Here is a 14,283-nt window from a genome sequence, read left to right on the forward strand (position 1 = left end):
TGTCAGTGAAAATAAAGAAGGCGTGGCCTCTGTGTTGTTCAGTCCCTGTGAAGGAGGCGTGACCTCTGTATCTGTCAGTCCACTCTCAGACACACACAGAAGGTATGCACGTGTGTATGTGTGTGTGTGTGTGTGTGTGTGTGTGTGTGTGTGTGTGTGTGTGTGTGTGTGTTACAGACCTGGCCCTTTCACTGGCCTCAGTACGGTGAACGTTACTGAGCTGCCCGAGGCAGAAACGATCTCCCCCAGATGGATCCACGTAGCCATCCACCGTCACCACGGGACAACTGGACAACACTTTAAACATCTCACCAACCTGAACGTCCATCTCAAAATACGAGATGGAGCACCAGAATTCTGGCCCTGAGAAGCAAGACATACCATATAGAGATTAAAGGAAGAATATTTACGTGTGTAACTCTAGATTAAATACATAGCTCGATATCGGCGTCAGTGTATAAAACGTACCTGGATGGTTGGAGACTGGCGGAGGGAACGATGACGAACTGTGATGCTGAGACCCTAAATATCAAACACACACAAGACTGCACCGTTAAGACCGGGATCGATCCAAGCTCTCGTCCCTCTTGACTCTCGAACCTCTGCTACTTTTGATTACTTACAGTAGTGGGGGTGGTGGAGAGGAGGCTGGTGGGCACGGCTGCTCTGTTGGCGTCCTATAGGAGTGTAAGAGGCCGTGCTGCTTCCCGTCCAAGTAGCTGAAACATTATAAACAGAATATTAGGATTCCCAACTGAACGGCTTTCGGTAATTTCTTTTATGCCGATTTGATATCCAACGACTCGGCACATGTCACTGTGTACGACAAGAAACAAGTCTTTTCTCACATCTCATATGTTCTCAGAAAACATCCAAGCTCTAGAGCAGGGGAGTCAAACTCACATTCACAGTGGGCCAAAATATAAGACTGAGATAAAGTCACGGGCCGAACTGGATATTTATTGACAAATGAACTGCGACTGATTTGTAATGTTCAACCTTTTTATATGGAAACAAACTTTAGTTTTGCTTAAACACAGGATTTGGAAGAACCAGAGCTTGATATTACAAACACATAAGCAATTAAATGTGAAATAAGAGACACATCGGTGGTGTTCATGTCGCAAGCTTTAACCATACACTTTTTGACAAACTCTCCCTCATTAAAGGGCAGATTTTGCCGTTTCTGCCGCCACAATAAAGCTTTACAGCCTTTACAGCAGCTTCACTTTTTGATTTTGCTTTCATGAACATAGTCTGACGGGAAACCAGACTTTTTTTCATCCCCTCCGAGTTCTGGAGCTTCTGCCTGACGTCCAGGTCCTTATACTTCTCATAATGTTTCGTGTCATAGTGTCTTCTTATGTTATATCCTTTCGTTACAGACACGTTAGCTCTGTTAGCACACAAGACAAACAGGTCTGTCCTTTATATCCTTTATATGTGTATATTACAATCACACCCCAGTGTCACCCATATGAGGATGGGTTCCCCCTTGAGTCCGGTTCCTCTCATGGTTTCTTCCTTTACCAATGTAAGGGAGTTTTTCCTTGCCTCTGCTGCCTGAGTCACCTCAGACTTGCTCAAATGGGAATAAATACATACACACTGTGAACTATATATATATCTAATAATAATCTTGCATTTTTTATTCTGTTAATTCTTTTTCTTTTATTTACTCCTTATGTTTACCTTCCGCTCTATGTTTATGTTCTGTAAAGCTGCTTTGAGACGATGTCTATTGTAAAAAGCGCTATACAAATAAATGTGAATTGAATTGAATATTGGTGAACAGATAATCTGCCTCGCTCCTGTCTTGAAAGCTCCTATTGTCCATCTTTCGTTTGGTCATTTTTGTGGAGGGTGGAGTTAACTTGCCCGATGTGACTGTAACATGGTTGTTAACGACTGTCAACAGAGAATGAGGGGCGCTTGCTGTTCGTGACTACGTGTCAATACAGCGGCAAGGCATTCTGGGATTTGTAGTATTAGCGGAGCATGTGGCTAGCCAGCTGTAATGCACATCTGATACGATCTCGCGGGACAAATATAATTACACCGTGGGCCAAATTTGGGCCTGAGTTTGACACCCCTGCTCTAAATGCAGACTCTTGTAAACATGCAAAACAAGCTTTAAATCTGTTTTGGTGCAAATCTACAAAATGGTACAGATCAGGTGGGGAAAAAAAACACAAAAACAAAACAAGCCTGAGCTGTTATGTGGATCCTGAGCTGATACGGCGCGACATGTGGCTCTAATCTGGTGCAGTGTGTTAGATGGCTGGAGAACTAAGACTTACTATGAAAAGAGCCCTGTGTCTGTGCGTGTTTGGAGCCGTTGTAGCCGTTCTGAGTGGGCGGGGCCTGAGGGGGCGTCGAAGGAGGAGGGGTTGGGGTCATGACCTGAGCCTGAGGGGATGCGATCTGCAAGAGACCTTCACTGTGACCACCCTGCATGGGCATCATTGAGCCAGATGCTAGAGAAAGAGAGCGAGAGCGAGAGAGAGAGAGAGAGAGAGAGAGAGAGAGAGAGAGAGAGAGAGCGAGAGAGAGTGAAGAAAGTAAGGTAGATATTAAATGAGTGAGTGAGATATATATATATATAAATAGAGAGAGAGAGACGGAGAGAGAGAGAGCGAGTGAAGAAAGTAAGTAGAGAAAGAGAGACAAATATAAAATGAGAGCGGAAGAGAGAGGGAGGATCCGAGGCATAAATACAAACTGACTCAGTTGTCTAAATCATTGTTCCATGCGGAAGATCTTACCGGTTGGAGAGAGGGGCATGTTGGGGTAGAGGTTGGCAGGCGGAGGGCACCGTGCCGCTTCAGGGGGCATCTGTAAAGGTGGCAGGGGTGGGGGGTAATGCTCCGGTGCGGGAAGCTTCATCGCCCCCTGGTGGTCTGACTGTGGAGGCAAACCAGGAGGAACGTCCATCTGAACGCAGTCGTGGGTGTATTCCTCTTTAATCAGCCTGCCGGTCGGAGCTGCCGCGCAGGGCGACCATGGTGACGAGGAAAAAGAAACGTAATCCTTTATGTTAAACACAGCATGAGCAGTGAGAAATAAATAAATAAATAAATCGAATGCATTGTGTGTGAAGTAGAGAGTTAAATAGCTCTACTGATATCAGTACAAATATTTATGACACTCGCTCACCTGTGTTCTGTAGGCTGAGGCCAACTAGTGATAGAGATAAAAAAAAAAAAAGAGATAAAATAACAAAATAATACGTCATAAATCATAAATTAGTCTATTATTTAAAGGCGGGGTCTCCGTTGTTTGAGAAATGCTTCAGAAAATGAGTCGGGACGACAAACTAAACAGAAAACAAAACTAACGTGTAGCCAATGAGCAGAAAGGGGCGGGGCTTGTCGATACGGGCGGAGAGAGTGTTCAGTGCGCATGTGTGAAATTAGCAGAAAGCGGTTTTAACATTGACATGGAGGAAAAGAACAAAGAAAGAGAGAGAAGAAAGACTTACGATAAGGACAAGAAGTAGGACGTGTTAATATAGGATCAGCTTTCCAGCGCTGGAGAGAACTGAAGGAGCAGGAAGTTGGCCACATATTCACAGGTTGGAGTTTCCCGAGTCAATAACTCCTGAGCTAAACGCTGTTACTACACAAATAACACCTCTTTTCTATCGTAGTAATGTAGAGAGGCAGCTACAACCGTGTTTTGTGTAGTAACAGCGTTTAGCTCAGGAGTTATCGACTCGGGAAACTCCTACCTGTGAATATGTGGCCGACTTTACTTAAGACGCCGAGGCGCTTTTTTCCTTCTCGATAGGTGAGTAACGTTGGTTTTGCTTTGTTACACAGAACTAATATATGCCTTTGTCCTTTACATCATTATGCTTGTGTGGCATTTTTGCTTGTTTATCTATCTACAATCGTATCGTTCTTCCCTTCAGCTATGATAAAGACACGTTTCTTTCCGTTAGTCGTCTGGGTTACGTACGTATGTGTGGGCGGAGCTATCGATACAGGGGTGGGACCCATTTGGGTTAGGGGCGTGTTTGTTTTGGGGATTTTATATGTCAACATTGGCTTTCAATCAACAGAGACCCCACCTTTAAGGGTAGAGCTTCACATAACAAATAGCATGGTTAATACAGGAACATATTAGATGGAGCGTGTTAATCCTGTGACTTGTGCTGTTACACGAAACAGCCGACCAATCAGAATTAAGAATTCCACAGACGTGCGGATTGAGTTGGTATACAGGAGCAGTGAAAAGACTCACCGATGCCGGGAGAGACGACTCTCTCGTAGTGATACGGATTCACACAGACGTTGTCATACTTTAAGTCGAAGGCGTACTGACAGAACTTGACGTGCTTCAGCTCATTTTTGTGAAGGTCCGGCCAGCGCCATAGACGAGCGTAGATCACGTGGGGGAAACCTTTACGTCCGGCCACCTAGACACACACACACACACACACACCACATGAAATATTTATTATTAGCTCTCCCGGGATCATAGTGACCAAGATAAAAAAATAAATAAATAATATATTTGATAATAATTTATATTGACACTGTACTTAATGCCTTCATTTTATTCATTCTCTTCCGCTTATCCGAACTTCTCGGGTCACGGGGAGCCTGTGCCAACTCAGGCGTCATCGGGCATCGAGGCAGGATACACCTTTGACGGAGTGCCAACCCATCACAGGGCACACACACACTCTCATTCACTCACACACTCACACACTACGGACAATTTTCCAGAGATGCCAATCAACCTACCATGCATGTCTTTGGACCGGGGGAGGAAACCGGAGTACCCGGAGGAAACCCCCGAGGCACGGGGAGAACATGCAAACTCCACACACACAAGGCGGAGGTGGGAATCGAACCCCCAACCCTGGAGGTGTGAGGCGAACGTGCTAACCACTAAGCCACCGTGTCCCCCCACTTTATTTTATATTATTTTTCTTTTCTATACTGTCAGTATTCTGTTGTATGGTTTTAAAAAATACTGAACAGCGAATGACAGTGACTTCTTCGTTCTTCCATGTACGGCTCAAATACGTTGCCGGCTTTTAAGACACACCCACGTCCATATATGGACTCGATGACGTGCCTTATACGGATTATAAAGCATCCAGAATGTCGTCTCAATTCTCCTGAATAACATCACACCTTATACACAGGGCAAAATAAGAGACAGCATAAAGTTAACCACACCTCCTTCTGGGATTTCAGACAAAACATCCCTCATGGCCTCCACCTACATCTCTCTCTCTCTCTCTCTCTCTCTCTCTCTCATTTCCTTTGTCTCCCAAGCATAAGAAAATCTTTCAAAACATCTATCTCTCTCTAGAGATCCCTGATGTTATCCCTCACACCGTAATCAAGCCGGACATCGAACTTCTTAATCAAATGTAATCACACGACAGTTCTGCCCTTAATCACCTGGTTGCCATGGCTACTGTTGGCAAGGGATACCGGGGAGTTAATAAGCGCCGGCAAGTTCTTTAAACGCATCTCTGATATGGACGGGCTTTCAGCTTTACCCTTGATTGCTGGTTGCTGCAAGACATGACAGTAAGCAGCGCGCACACACACACACACACACACACACACACACACACACACACACACACACACACACACACACAGATATGATGACTGATCTGTGACAGCTGAACAAAAGCCTTTGGAAGCCGGTGCAGCCGTCATTCAGCCAGCCTTAAAGGACCCACATATCTACACAGCTATAGAGAACATGACATAAAGTATCTTAAAGAGACACACAGTCCACTGCAACACCGCGATTCTTCCAGGAGGATGTGAAGAGACGTGACAAGCACAATCCGGACAGCTAGTGCGTTACGCTGATACAGTCGTATTACCGTTACCTCGCTGTACGCAATCAAACCTCGGGATCAGGCTACTGGATCGAATCACACAAAACACACAGAACACAAGCAGAGTTCCAACACACCGATAACAGACTCCCTTTAAAGCAGGAACCTTTAATTAGAGACCGATACAAGAGGAAAGAGCTGCTGCGGTGACCACGTCGTTTCCTCACGGCTCAAGGGGTTGATCCTGCTCCGGTTACGGCGTGGGGTTCTACTTTATTTAGGGATCAATAAAGTGCATCCTTACATCCATACATCTGTTTGTCCATCCATCTAGCTAGCTATATATCAATCTGTTTACATAGATAAATGTAAAGATATTTGGAAGGAAGGAAGGAAGGAAGGAAGGAAGGAAGGAAGGAAGATGGATGGATGGATGGATGGGTGGGTGGATGGATCTTCTGCTGCTGTCTATATATCCATCTTGCTAGTTATATATCTGTATACATAGAAAAATGGACAGACTGATGGATGGATGGATGGATGGATGGATCCTCTACTGCTCTCGTCCATCATTCTATCATCATACATCCATCTACAAATTTAGTTACCTATATATCGATCTATGTTCACCAAAAAAATAAACAGATAGATGGAAGTAAGCATGTAGAGATGAACGGACGGATAGACGGATGGATCCTCTGTTGCTATCATACATCTAATCCGTCTATCCCTCTAGCTAGCTACATAAGTATCTGTGCAAATAGATGAATAGATGGATTCATAAAATATCTGTGTATATAGATAAACTGACAGGTGGAGAGAAGGAAGGAAGGAAGGAAGGAAGGAAGGAAGAAGGAAGGAAGGATGGTTCATTGGATCATCTGCTGCTATCATCCATCTAGCTAGCTATGCATCTATCTGTGTACGATGATAGACGGACAGAGAGCTGGGAGGAAGGATCGATGCTCGATGGGTAGATAAAGTGTTCGAAGGAAAAGACACAATATGCAGCCATTAAATGGAGCAGATCCAACAGCAGTGTGTAAACATGTCCACCAGCTACAACACACCAGCACACGAGCGCCGTGTTATCGGAGAGAGCAGGAGCCCAGGACACAATTGGTAATGAAGTGCTCAGTGGAATGAGGTGTGTGTTAGCAGGGAAAGCGTCGAGCAGCGCGCTGGACTCCGGCCCTACAGGACTGCAGGCGTGCACCTCTAACCTACGCAGTCCGAGTGAGTCATCCGAAAACGAATCCCGTCCTCTGCTGCTACACACACTTCATCATGTCTTACACAGTTTACTGCACAGTCTGTCCTATGCAACATCATGTACTGTATTGGGTTATGCTTTTTCTGTTCAGTTTTGGTTCAGGATCCCGAGCCGGTCAGCCGGCACGAGTACGAACAGCCGAGCGGCTCGGAAACAGACGACGGAAAGTCCTTGACTAGTTTACTGGTCATTAACAAGAACCGTTTTTGTCAGAGAATTTGATTTTTAATCGCAAACTGGGAGACAAACGCAACGTATTTGCAATGTTGCTACAGCAATAGTTACAGTGCAAAGAAAAACTTGGTGCTGATGTAATAATGCAAAAAACTAATAATAAGTCTTTCACTGAATGAACAGAAGTATGGGATTGTCTTCTATAGGACTCTATGAATTAAAGGTGGGGTCTCCGTTGTTTGAGAAATGCTTCAGAAAACGACAAACCAAACAAAAAACAAAACGAACGTATAGCCAATGAGCAGAAAGGGGCGGGGCTTGTCGATACGGCCAGAGAGAGTGTTCAGTGCGCATGTGTGACAGTAGTAGAAAGCGGTTTTAACATTGACATGGAGGATAAAAACAAAGAAAGAAAGAGAAGAAAGACTTACGATAAGGCAAGAAGTAGGACGTGTTAATATAGGATCAGCTTTCCAGCGCTGGAGAGAACTGAAGGAGCAGGAAGTCGGCCACATATTCACAGGTTGGAGTTTCCCGAGTCAATAACTCCTGAGCTAAACGCTGTTACTACACAAATAACACCTCTTTTCTATCGTAGTAATGTAGAGAGGCAGCTACAACCGCGTTTTGTGTAGTAACAGCGTTTAGCTCAGGAGTTACTGACTCGGGAAACTCCGACCTGTGAATATGTGGCCGACTTTACTTAAGACGCCGAGGCGCTTTTTTCCTTCTCGATAGGTGAGTAACGTTGGTTTTGCTTTGTTACACAGAACTAATATATGCCTTTGTCCTTTACATCATTATGCTTGTGTGGCATTTTTGCTTGTTTGTTTTGCTTGATTTAAAATGTCAACATTGGCTTTCAAACATCGGAGACCCCACCTTTAAGTGACAGATTATCGTCCTTGTTTAAGGCTGTTTTATCGTGTCCATGTTGATGATTGGACGTCTTCCTCGTGTCTCACTCCACTGTGGTGTTAATATGAAGCTCATAAGAAAGTAGACACTCGGGACTATCAGAATTTGTAGAGTTTTATCAGTATTATCATATTTGCATAGAAACAGTAATGTATTTTATTCCCACACAGAAGTTTGTATTTACAGAATAAATGTTGATATCAAACCCGCTTCTACTCTCTGAGATGCTCCGAGTGTTTGTTCATAAACATCTCGAATTTTATATTCAGAGAATCCGGTCTTCCTACACACGTGTTCTCCTCACCTGAAGTCTTCCATCTAGGGTCCTCTGGATGGTGACGCACTTGCTGGGATGGACGCCGTTGGTGGTGATGGCGGTGATGAGCGAGTCCAGCTCATCCTTCTTCTCCTTCAGTTTCTTGACCAGGCTCTCGATGGCCCTCTTGGCGAAGCCTTCGTTCTCGCCGCCTTGTCGGTGGCACATGAGGCTGTGCACGATGCTGAGGCAGGCATCGTTACTGCTGGGGGGGTTCACCGACATTCTGCTGCTCACACACACACACACACACACACACAAGAATACACATCACAACCCCCATGTAATTCTAAGCGAAACGTTTATTATGGAGTTATATTAAGTTCTTATAAACCCTGTCTTTTATACGCTGAATTTAAATTCTCTAATCTGATTGGTCATCGGTCTTTCTGATGCGTTATCGTTTTCTAAAGGGACGATTAAGCCAGAAACGCCACGTAATCTAAATTTTTATTTTTTAACATGTTTATTTTGTTTAGCTGCGACACAGGATCTGATTAGATACAGATAAATAATTTCTCTTTATACATTTTGTTTATGTTTACTACATACAGACACATACAGACACATACGGTACTCAGGAGGCGTGGCCAAGGCCCCGATGAAGTGGATCTAACAGAGGAAGACGTAGAACCCGAGAAATCTGTGACATGGAGACTGGTCTCTTGGACGGACTTTTAAAAAAAAAAACGGAAATAAATCCGAGCTCCACGTTGACGACATCACAGACGTCCTGCATTTTTTTTTTTAAATAAAAGTTAAAAAAAATGAGAGATGTTATTATTAAATTAGCTGATATTCTGTGGTATAAACACTATCGTCCAGTCAAGTCCGTAACAAAGTCGAATTCTACACGAGCAAGCAGTTACGAAAATGGTCCATATTTATGGGGCAAAGCCTTATAACGAAGCACAGAGAAAATGAATAACTGATTATAAACGATAATAAAGGCATCTTTGCTTTGCAACGTGAGCGCATGCAAGTATGAAATATTCCAAAAAAATAACGTTCATTCTATAAAAATTCGGCTAGCCTACGATTTTTACAGCATGAGGTCCGTATAAGCCACGATGTCAATCGCACCGCAGCCAGTCGCCGTTAGTTCACCGTTTAAAAAAACATCTATTGAATAAAAACATGAGGTAAAACTACTCACCATTACACACATAAAACTTTAACACTACGACTCTGTACGCATTTGGCGTGAGGCTGAAGACAAGTTAAAGAAAAATGTGAAGACAGAAGTAGAGATGTCATCATACGGGCGAGCTGAACGCTGGCCTTGGGTGTGATCTGTGTATGCTGCAGAAGTGGTGTTTGTGCAGATTGTCTCTTTCATGGCTGAACAGAGATAAACACTCAGGTATTACTATGATATTGCATCATGTCCATTGCAGAGAAGCAAGCAGTCGCCGGAATAAGAGAAGATTCTGTATCCAGGACTGCGGGCATAAAGACTGACCAATGAAATGACTGTCTGTTCAGAACACTGTGCATCGTGTAACAGTTAGGATGCGATCGATTTTTGTGTTTCTGTATCAATAAAGTCAGATTCTAAACATCACACTGTATTAGTGTGCTGTCCTTAATCTGTGTCGGGGAGGCGTGGCCTCTGTGTCTGTCCTGTCGGGGAGGCGTGGCCTCTGTGTCTGTCCTGTCAGGGGGTGAGGCCTCTGTGTCTGTCCTGTCAGGGGGGCGTGGCCTCTGTGTCAGTCCTGTCGGGGAAACGTGGCCTCTGTGTCTGTCCTGTCGGGGAGGCGTGGCCTCTGTGTCTGTCCTGTCGGGGAGGCGTGGCCTCTGTGTCTGTCCTGTCAGGGAAGCGTGGCCTCTGTGTCTGTCCTGTCAGGTGGTGTGGCCTCTGTGTCTGTCCTGTCAGGGAGGCGTGGCCTCTGTGTCTGTCCTGTCAGGGAAGCGTGGCCTCTGTGTCTGTCCTGTCGGGGAGGCGTGGCCTCTGTGTCTGTCCTGTCAGGGGGTGAGGCCTCTGTGTCTGTCCTGTCAGGGGGGCGTGGCCTCTGTGTCAGTCCTGTCGGGGAAACGTGGCCTCTGTGTCTGTCCTGTCGGGGAGGCGTGGCCTCTGTGTCTGTCCTGTCATGTGGTGTGGCCTCTGTGTCTGTCCTGTCAGGGGGGGCATGGCCTCTGTGTCTGTCCTGTCAGGGGGTGTGGCCTCTGTGTCTGTCCTGTCGGGGAAACGTGGCCTCTGTGTCTGTCCTGTCGGGGAGGCGTGGCCTCTGTGTCTGTCCTGTCAGGTGGTGTGGCCTCTGTGTCTGTCCTGTCAGGGGGGCGTGGCCTCTGTGTCAGTCCTGTCGGGGAAACGTGGCCTCTGTGTCTGTCCTGGCAGGGAGGCGTAGCCTCTGTGTCTGTCCTGGCAGGGAGGCGTGGCCTCTGTGTCTGTCCTGTCAGGGAGGCGTGGCCTCTGTGTCTGTCCTGTCAGGGGGTGTGGCCTCTGTGTCTGTACTGTCAGGGAGGCGTGGCCTCTGTGTCTGTCCTGTCAGGGAGGCGTGGCCTCTGTGTCTGTCCTGTCAGGGAGGCATGGCCTCTGTGTCTGTCCTGTCAGGGAGGCGTGGCCTCTGTGTCTGTCCTGTCAGGGAGGCGTGGCCTCTGTGTCTGTCCTGGCAGGGAGGCGTGGCCTCTGTGTCTGTCCTGGCAGGGAGGCGTAGCCTCTGTGTCTGCCCTGGCAGGGAGGCGTGGCCTCTGTGTCTGCCCTGGCAGGGAGGCGTGGCCTCTGTGTCTGTCCTGGCAGGGGGTGTGGCCTCTGTGTCTGTCCTGTCAGGGTGGCGTGGCCACTGTGTCTGTCCTGTCTGGGAGCCGTGGCCTCTGTCTCTGTCCTGTAGAACTCAGGGAGGTGTGGCCTCTGTGTCTGTCCTGTAGAAACCAGGGAGGCGTGGCCTCTGTGTCTGTCCTGTAGAAATCAGGGAGGCGTGGCCTCTGTGTCAGTCAGATAAATAAAGTAGGCGTGGCCTCTGTGTCTGTCAGTCACAGTGAAGTAGACTTGACCCTGTGTCTAGGACAACTTAGGACACATGTCCTTATTGCCTGTTGCTTATAGTGAATGAAGCTCCACTCCATACATTAATGTCTATTATATATATTTTATGTTTAAATGTAGGTTTTAAACATCCGATTGTCCCTCCATTAAATATAGAGAAGCATAATAAATCATCCTAGACAGAGAAAAACATCTATCCAGAGGCACATACTGTATATTAGTAATGTATCTCTCGCCCCTGTGTGATTGATGCTGTGTGATTAAAGTCCAGTCCGGTTTGGTGCTCAGGCTTTTCATTAACTTATCATTTCATGAATTTTTTTTTATTTTTAATCTTATAGCATATTGCGTGAGAAGTTGCATCGTGCTGAGACTTTGAAAAGGACACAAGTTAAAGCCACTAGGGTGGAAAAAAAGCTGTAAATAGCGACCATACGGAACAGCCTACGCAGTCTGGCACAGCAACCTGAATCACATCACATTCTCTGCTGCTACACACACCTTATCATGTCGCCTGGCGAATGGGGCTGAATAACATCCAGTGGCTTGGACCAGATGCCGAACGTCTTCTCATCTCGTATGCTTTTAAACACACTGATCTTTATAGAGATCTTTCAAAAACTACGGCAATATTCCTACATCCTAAGTCCACGATACGAAAGCAACACATTTTACAAATGAGGAGGCGATTGAACTAGAAAACATGGATTAGTTACAATTTACAGCACTTCTACACACATCTTCTCTCTTCTCCTGCCATCATAAGCCGTGACTCCTTCGTGATGAATCACTAAAGTGAACCGTGAGATTAAAGAGCTTCTGTCTTCCTGCCAATGCCACGTAAAGGTCATTCGTTCATTCATTCATCGTGGGCAGATGTTCTCAGTCTTTCTTAAATGGGACGCTATCAAATTCCTCCACTAATGAGAGGACTGGGACAACAAAGACTATCAGAGACAACCGAAATTCTCTTATCTCATCTGTTATATCAATCCTTCAACGTGAATCCGTACTAACGAACGGTACTAGCAGATGTGTTCTGAGGTTTGGTCCCATTCATGTATTGTATCTTGTAACATTTTCACAAGTCTAAAGCTTTCTGGCTTAAAGTATAACGTGTGAATAGCTGTAACTGTAGGAAACGTGTTTAACCAACAATAAGTTACGGTTATTGTACACCGTACATATTAATATATCATTAATAACGCATCATAGCGTTATTATAGCGTTCAGTTTGTCCATTCACACGCTGATTTTGTTACTTACACTATATCACATACATCCGAGCAGCTGAGGCTTAAGAGCCTTGATTTACGGCCCTACGGTGGCAGCTTGTGTGGTTTGTGGTGGGATTTAAACCGGCAACCATCAGATTATCGGTCCAACATTTGAACTGCTGAGTGCCGAACATGGCGCTGTGATCTAAAATAACTCTCGACTGAATCAGGTCTAATGAATACGTAATAAGTCTCTGATAGTTACATTATTAAAACTCTGTTGCGACACATTTCAGGCTCGACTTCTATAATCAGTTCCAGTTGAGGTTTTAGATCACTTTAGCATTGGGATGGGGCAGGTTGGGGCAGGTCATTCTGTTAGAAGGGGCAATTGTTCTCCAGTTAATGCAATATTTTGAATAAGATTACAGGGCTGTGATGGAGCGCACAAATAAAGCATTGCACCAGGATCGTGGGGTAGCTTTAAAACAAGCTCTGTGATGCCTCCCTCGTGTCAGTAGCATCTTGTTCCACTCCACAGAAGACCTGATCACCGACTTAACGAGGTTATTCCTTCTGAGCGCCGCAAAAGAGTAATCAAGCAATATTCATGATAACTATTTCAGACTCAGCCCTCACTCGTGCCACGTTCCCGACCCGGCGATGCGAGCGACAGGTCAGATGTGGGCGTGTCCAGGTGTGAAATGTTGGTGTGAAATGGAGCGACTCCAAACCGTACGGTGAATCTCCATCCGGAACTATTCTGAACGAATGCTAGATGCTTCACCTGCTGATAAACCTTATTACCATGGCAACCAGAAGTAGGAACTCCTACTGGTGACGTGTATAGACCTGGAGAAACGCGTGAAGCAGCTTCAGGAGCAGCCAAGTGGTATTACAACAACTGCCCCACACTCTCCATTCCCACTTCCCCTCTCTGGCCCCTCCCTGTCGGAATGCCCAAAATTGTGACGACACGACTAAGAGCAAGGCAAGCTCGCGCCAGCCGGGCCGCGCCTTATATGGTATGATGACGTCATCCGGGCCAAACATAACAGGCGCGTGGAGGTGAAACTCACACATACAAACAACAAACAACAACACAAACAGTCAGTGAAGGTTAAACAACTGAACGAGTAATAAGGTGCACGAGGCATGAGGTGAACCCTGTGATTTCATGCAGACAGACAGGTTGGAGATGTGGACTGTAGAAGATCTCCACGTCCTTTAGTGCTAACAGAAAACGTGAACGAAGGGGTTTGTACTCACGCATCAGCCCGAGATAAACACGTGAGCACAAGACAAGCAGCACAGTGAGGTAGAAATCCAAGTTTCAGCTTCCCCCCCCCTCCCTAATGTCACATCAGCTCTCTGTCCAAGCCGATATGAATCTCACAGCATCTCTCCAGCATCTCTCCAGCATCTCTCTCTCTCTCTCTCTCTCTCTCTCTCTCTCTCTCCTGTACGATAACAACAAAAAAATAACGCGGTGCGCGTGAGCGTCTCGCCAGGCGCCAGCCAATCAGGACGCTGCGGTCTCTAGAGGGACGGCTGCTGCTCAGCCAATTAGAGAGCCGGATTTCA

The 14,283-nt window shown here is 45.9% G+C and overlaps 1 protein-coding gene across 5 annotated transcripts in view; it reads right to left on the minus strand.

Moving 5' to 3' along the window:
* smad10a (SMAD family member 10a) overlaps window positions 1–14,212 on the minus strand; it is a 26,088-nt gene extending 11,876 nt beyond the window's left edge. Inside the window, exons 1-9 of one of the 5 annotated variants that reach the window (XR_007143576.1) lie at window positions 9,059–9,606; window positions 8,485–8,725; window positions 4,246–4,420; window positions 3,157–3,180; window positions 2,766–2,984; window positions 2,301–2,477; window positions 624–719; window positions 469–522; window positions 180–363 (exon numbers count right to left, since the gene is read on the minus strand). Coding sequence is in view for 4 of the 5 variants with exons in the window: in XM_047816566.1 (XP_047672522.1) it covers window positions 180–363; window positions 469–522; window positions 624–719; window positions 2,301–2,477; window positions 2,766–2,984; window positions 3,157–3,180; window positions 4,246–4,420; window positions 8,485–8,725; window positions 9,059–9,066 (1,178 nt within the window). In the remaining variant the exon portion in view is untranslated. Of the gene's footprint in view, window positions 1–179; window positions 364–468; window positions 523–623; window positions 720–2,300; window positions 2,478–2,765; window positions 2,985–3,156; window positions 3,181–4,245; window positions 4,421–8,484; window positions 8,726–9,058; window positions 9,608–9,652; window positions 10,162–13,968 lie in introns of those variants that run through there. The other 4 variants (XM_027177967.2, XM_027177969.2, XM_047816567.1 and 1 more) reach the window with 4 other exon arrangements.
* Between the last annotated feature and the right edge of the window lie 71 nt (window positions 14,213–14,283).

The sequence above is a fragment of the Tachysurus fulvidraco genome, chromosome 7 (genome assembly GCF_022655615.1).
Source record: "Tachysurus fulvidraco isolate hzauxx_2018 chromosome 7, HZAU_PFXX_2.0, whole genome shotgun sequence".
Classification (NCBI taxonomy): domain Eukaryota; kingdom Metazoa; phylum Chordata; class Actinopteri; order Siluriformes; family Bagridae; genus Tachysurus; species Tachysurus fulvidraco.